This window comes from Carlito syrichta, unplaced genomic scaffold (assembly GCF_000164805.1).
Source record: "Carlito syrichta isolate Samal-C Ts95f unplaced genomic scaffold, Tarsius_syrichta-2.0.1 Scaffold316302, whole genome shotgun sequence".
In the NCBI taxonomy this organism is placed as follows: Eukaryota; Metazoa; Chordata; class Mammalia; order Primates; family Tarsiidae; genus Carlito; species Carlito syrichta.
Window position 1 is genome coordinate 1,103,320 of NW_007260398.1, and position 6,620 is coordinate 1,109,939.

A 6,620-nucleotide genomic window follows, 5' to 3' on the forward strand; every position below is an offset into this window, starting at 1 on the left:
GGCTCCAGCGATCCTTCCGCCTCAGCCTTCCAAGTAGCTGGAACTACAGGCGCATGCTACAACACCCGGCTAGTTTTTTTGATTTATTGTAGAGATGAGGTCTCGCCTGCCCAGGCGGGTCTCGTACCCGCAGGCTCAGGCAATCCACTCACCTCAGCCTCCCAAAGGCGCGGGATTACAGGCTGAGCCACTGAGCCCGGCTTTTTTTTTTTTTTTTTTTAAAAAGGGCAACTGTCTCAGGTCCCCTCCTGCCCTGGGAGCCTTTCTGTCTTCTCAATAAATCCTACTTTCTAAAAAAAAAAAAAAAGAAGAAGAAAAAGTATGTGATTCTGGTAAAAAGCAACTTGAATGGAGCATTGAGGGTAAAAGAAATTATAGATTTATAGGAGTGAATCGTTCCTTCATTTCTAGGTCTCCCTCTATGAAACTGGGCACTTCTAATGCACAGGGGCCACATCTTACACACCTTTTTAAATTCTGCAGTACTGTGTTAGACATATACTTATTGATATTTTGCTCCTGTTAATACAGCTCATGTTACTTGTTTGTTTTAGTTGTTTTTTTGTTTTTGTTTTTTTTTGAGCTTGAGTTTGAGTTTCACTCTGTTACCCAGGCTGGAATGCAGTGGCACACTCACAGCCACTGCAGCCTCAACTTGCTGGGCTCAGGTGATCCTTCCACCTCAGCCTTCTGATTAGCTGGAACTACAGGCGTGCGCCACCATGCCTGGCTCATTTTTTGATTTATTGTAGAGACGAGGTCTTACCAAGGTGCCCAGGCTTATCTCGAACCCCTGAGCTCAGGCAATCCTCTTGCCTCAGTCTCCCAAAGTGCTAGGGTTATAGGCACGAACCCCCGTGCCTGACTGTTGTAGCTTTTTTAGTAGCCTCTTCACACAGATGACTAAACTTTTTTTTTTTGAGTCAGATCTCACTCTGTCACCTAGGCTGGGGTGTAGTATAACAGTCATGGCTCACCACAGCCTCGACCTCCTGGGCTCAGGCAGTTCTCTCGCCTCAGCCTCTTGAATAGCTGGGACTACAGGGGCATGCCACCACACCTGGCTACTTTTTTTATTTTTTTGTAGACATGAGTTTCTCTATGTTGCCTAGGCTGGTCTCGAACTCCTAGAAGCAAGCAGTCCTCCCGCCTTGTCTTCCCAAAGTGCTGGGATTACAGACATGAGCCACCATGCCTGACCTAATTACTTTTAAGTCTTTTTCAGACATACTGCTGTTGAGCTTTGTCATTCCTCAGACCTGTCTTTGTGTGATTAAGGGATGGGCAGAGAAAGTTTGGGGCACAAGTCCAGGTCCTAGATGCTCACATTAAACACACTGCATTGCGCCCATTATGGCAGCTTACCTGGGTTTTGTTTTTGGACTCTAGTTTTGTCATTTGAGATCATTTATTTTACTGTATTCTTACGGTTTTGTTTTGTTTTGTTTTTCTAGTATAAAACAAGCAAAGAAGGGAGTGTGATGGGAGTTACAGTGTCCCGGCTTGCGATGCTGTCCCACTGCCAAGCTCTGTCGCAGGCCTGCAATTATTCTGAAGGTCAGACCTCGTCCCATGACTGCCCTCATTGTCTGCCTCAGCTAGTGTGACTGCGAGCACAATGCTCAGTGATTGGATTCCGTGTAATGACCAAATTCAGAGGGAAACGTTCCAAGACACATTCTTGGCTTGCTTTTGTTTTCTTCTTTTTCACAAGCATGCTGTAATTTAAAAGATCTGAAATTCTGGGCAAACCAAATATGTAAAGCATGATTTCTAGAGCACAGAAATAGAAAACCCTAATTAAAACCATGTGTTTATTAGCTGTGGAATGTCAGGTATCTCCAGCTTCCCACATGCAGAGAGCTACCAGCTGTACATTTGGAATCAAAGGCATTCAATTACCAAAAAGCACAGATTAAAACACAAAAAAGTATTCTGTATTTTGTAACTTAAGATGCATTGATATATCTTGCGTAACAACTATTTGTGTTAGACTCCTCTTTGCAATATTACTTTTTTAATGTTTTATTTTCCTTTGCAAAATGAAACAAGTTAATATGTGTTCATTACAGAACAACATTGTTTTAAAATACATAGAGAGAGAGCGAGAGAGAGAGAGAGAGAATGTGTGTGTGTTTGTGTGTGTGTGCGATGGGAGCAATGAAAATGCACCCAATGGAGATTGATTAAATTATAATATTTCACATAAGGGGTTATCCAGTGAGGCATTAAAAGTCTTGTTCTTAAATATTAAATATATGGATAAATTGTTTTAATATATCATTAAGTGGAAAAAATTAGATACAGACTTTTGTATCTGTATTTTGTTATGTTAGATATCTATATGTAAATATTTCTAAAAATGTATGTGTCTGTATGTAGATACAATATTTACATATACCCACCAACATTTTTATTTTTCTTAGGAGGTAAAAATGTTTACATATATTTGTGTAACTTCCAAAGTTTCTAAAATAAGCAAATGTTCTTTACATGCCAAGGGGGAAAAAATACAATCTCTTGGAAGAAGTCCCTAAATTATAAATTTCTAACTCATTACTGTAACCACATCACCTTATGATCAGTCTTCCACCCAATTTGAGGGGACCCTCAAGCAATTAAAAAACCCTAACAACTTTTACTCATTTCTCTAAAAGCACTCAATTCATTGTCTAGTGGAGGCAAGTGATATGACTTTGCTACTTAACACTAAAGATGATTTCCTATTCCATTGTGTTTTCCTATTTTTTTTCTGTTTTAGGAGAAACAGTAGTAAATGTCTTAGACTTTAAGAAGGATGCTGGGCTGTGGCATGGCATGTTTGCGGTAAGCTACTCAGATTTAAGGCCTTTGGTGTAAATTGTGCTTAAGATTCAGACCAGCATGCTGTGTAACAAGAGCGTCTTTCAGTGTTTGTTTGAAATTTAAGCCCCCAAAGATCAGGAATACTTTCCAGAGGACATCTAACCTTTCCATTGACAAAGAGTTTTGAATGACTGCAATGCATGAGCTGCACGCCATAACCATGCTAAGAGTAGCAGTGTAGATAGGGATGCTTTTCATCAAGGGACAGGTAACATGCTCATGGGCGTCAGAGCAAGGTGACTTCCTTCTGGCTCTGGGCTTCAAGGCAGTTTTTAAGGAAAAGGTAACAGCTGAGTTGGACTTTGGAATATAAATAGGTAAACTTTAGTCATAAGAGATTTTTGCGGGCTAGAGGTAGAGAAAGGAGACATTTCAAGTGGGAAAGCTACCATATGTAACAGGGGAGAGAGAGCGAAAACACAGGATTCTAGAATTAAAAAGGACCCCAGAGGGCGTCTAGTCTCACGTCCTTGGGTACTGCAGGAGCTGGGGAAGAACAGCCAGTAGGCGTGAGGGAAGAGGAGCGGGATCCCTTTTTACCCAGGACCCCCTAAGTTAATAAAAGCTTTATTCCTTGAGTATGCCTGCATTATGACTCTTTCCTAAAAGCTTTTTTCTCAGAAGTTTAAAAATTCTTGTGTGGAATTAAGGGAAATCACCTCCTTCCCTGTGATACAAACTGCAAGATAGAGACGTATGAAGAGTTAGTTATAAACATCCGCCATTTCCTGAACCTGAAAGCTTGTCACCAGAGCTGGAAACTTGGGGGAGGGAGAAAATGATATCTTAACGATGGCATCTTGATTTCTTTGGGCAACTTAGGTGGTGATCAAAATGGCCAGTCTACATACCAAGGTTTGGTTGCTCTGCCAGGCTGAGCCTCTCTGGGGACAGGGTGTCCTGGGTATGCTTGATTTGGGTGGCAGGAAGACACCAATTTGCATGATCCCTCAACTCCCTCAGCTTCACCTGATCAAACACTTAGCAAGTGCTGGCAGGACCTCCTGTAAGAAACAGGGACATCTTGATTCCTTGCTTTGTGGTATCTACCCACCCCTTTTGGGTACATGGCAAGTGTCACGTGATGAAAGCACTTAGTTGGTTAGAGGGTTAACCATTTGGCAGAGTCTGTTAACATTTAAAAAGCATATATCAGTCCCAGCTACTTGGGAGGCTGAAGTAGAATGACCACTCTATCTCAGGAGTTCAGTGCCAGCCTGGGCAACATGGCAAGATCCTGTCTCTTTAAAAAACAAAACAAGCCGGGCTCGGTGGCTCAGCCTGTAATCCCACCTTTGGGAGGCTGAGGTGAATGGATTGCCTGAGCCCGCGGGTTCGAGACCTGCCTGGGCAGGCGAGACCTCATCTCTACAACAAATCAAAAAATTTATTGCCGGGCGTGGTAGTGCATGCCTGTAATTCCAGCTACTCGGAAGGCTGAAGCGGAAGGATCGCCGGAGCCTAGCGAGTCGAGGCTGCAGTGACCAGGAGCCGCCACTGCACTCCAGTCTGGGTGACAGAGTGAGACTCCAACTCAAATAAATAAATAAATAAATAAAAATAAAAAAAAAACAAAACAAAAAAACCAGCAGGGCATGGTGGCTCACACCAATAATCCCAGCCCTTTGGGAGACAGAGACAAAAGGATTGCCTGGGTCCAGGGGTTCGAGACCAGCCTGGGCAACTTGGCAAGACCTCATCTCCACAATACATAAAAAATTAGCCAGGCATGGTGGCACATGCTTATAGTTCCAGCTACTTGGAAGGCTGAGGCAGAAGGATTGCCTGAACCCAGCAGGTGGAGGCTGTGGTGGCCATGAGTGTGCCACTGCACTCCAGCCTGGAAACAGAATGAGACTCCAACTTGGGGGAAAAAAGAGGCCGGGCACAGTGGTTTAAGCCTGTAATCCCAACACTGGGAGGCCGAGGCGAGAGGATTCCCTGAGCCCAAGGACTCAAGACTAGCCTGGGCAACTTGGTGAAACCTCATTTCTACAATAAATCAAGAAAAGTTAGCCAGGAATGGTGGTACATACCTATAGTTCTAGCTGCTTGGAAGGTTGAGGCTGAAGGATAGTCTGAACTTAGCAGGTCAAGGCTGTGGTGACCGTGAGCGTGCCACTGCACTCCAGCCTGGGCAATAGAGTGACTTCGACTTTAAAAAAAAAAAAAAAAATCAGCAGCATGTACCCAGCACTGCTACTTTTCTGTATCTGTCCTAGAGAAACACTTGCATGAGAACCCAGGGGAGTGAGTAAAATTGTTTGTAATAGCAAAAAATTATCATTAGGGAAATTCCTAGCAATTGTATATAGCCATATTATAGGCTACTATGCAGCAGTTCAAAAAGAATTATATAGATCTCTTATACTGATGTATGTAGATTAAGCTTTAAAACAATTGAAATAAAAACAGCAAGTTACAGATATATGTATAATGGAATGCCTTTTATTTTAAAAATATTCATATTTAGCCGGGCTCAGTGGCTCAGCCTGTAATCCCGCACCTTTGGGAGGCTGAGGTGAGTGGATTGCCTGAGCCCGCGGGTTCGAGACCCACCTGGGCAGTGAGACCTCATCTCTACAATAAATCAAAAAATCAACCGGGCGTGGTAGCGCATGCCTGTAATTCTGGCTCCTCGGAAGGCTGAGGCGGAAGGATCGCCAGAGCCCAGCAGATCGAGGCAGCGGTGGCCGGGAGTGGCCACTGCACTCCAGTCTGGGCGACATAGTGAGACTCCAACTAAAAAAATAAATAAATAAAAATTCATATTTGTATGGGGACAAATATAAGTGCATTAAGGATTGGAAAAGCCGGGCTCGGTGTCTCAGCCTGTAATCCCACGCCTTTGGGAGGCTGAGGTGAGTGGATTGCCTGAGCCCGCGGGTTCGAGACCCACCTGGGCAGCGAGACCTCATCTCTACAATAAATCAAAAAATCAGCCGGGCGTGGTAGTGCATGCCTGTAATTCCGGCTACTCGGAAGGCTGAGGCGGAAGGATCGCCAGAGCCCAGCAGGTCGACAGGTCGAGGCTGCGGTGACTGGGAGCGGCCACTGCACTCCAGTCTGGGTGACCAAGTGAGACTCCAACTCAAAAAAAGAAAAAGGACTGGAAGGATGTAACAAATTCAGAACTGTGATTATCTCTGGGGAGGTAGGGAAGAAAGTAGGTTTCAGGGTAGGTATCATAGGAACTTCAACCTCATAGTTTGTATGATTTTTTTCAAAGTGTATATTTGGTATTACTTATGTAATTAAAGTTGTTAACAAAATATTAACTCAATTTTAACATGCCAAATATGTATTTAGTATTGATTACTCTTCCTCTTTGTTTGCCTTTCAGAATGTAATGAATAAGATGCATACAATTAGTGTGCCCTACTCTGTTATGAAGACCTGTCCTCTCTCTTGGGTCCAAAGAGTACATGCCCACAAAGGTAGTCACTCACAGCATCCAAGCTTTAATTACATGATTGTTTGAATGAAGATTTCAGAGATGGCGGGGATTTTCAACTTGCCCTGTTAAGAGACATTTGTATGCCTTGGTAGTTTAATAGATATTAGAGTTCACTTACTATAGAATTAGAAACCTTGTCTATTTTATCTCACTGATATCCTTTCTTAAGAATTGAGATGAGCCGGGTTCGGTGGCTCAGCCTATAACCCCGCGCCTTTGAGAGGCTGAGGTGAGTGGATTGCCTGAGCCCGCGGGTTCGAGACCTGCCTGGGCAACTTAGCGAGACCTCATCTCTACA

At 43.5% G+C, this 6,620-nt stretch overlaps 1 protein-coding gene across 2 annotated transcripts in view; it reads left to right on the top strand.

Annotated features, from left to right (window-relative positions):
- Positions 1–6,620, top strand: part of DIP2B (disco interacting protein 2 homolog B) — a 142,824-nt gene that overhangs the window by 77,605 nt on the left and 58,599 nt on the right. For both annotated transcript variants that reach the window (XM_021707017.1, XM_008074090.1), the window contains 3 exons: positions 1,455–1,557; positions 2,762–2,826; positions 6,209–6,302. In XM_021707017.1, the coding sequence (XP_021562692.1) occupies positions 1,455–1,557; positions 2,762–2,826; positions 6,209–6,302 (262 nt within the window). The remainder of the gene's footprint in view (positions 1–1,454; positions 1,558–2,761; positions 2,827–6,208; positions 6,303–6,620) is intronic.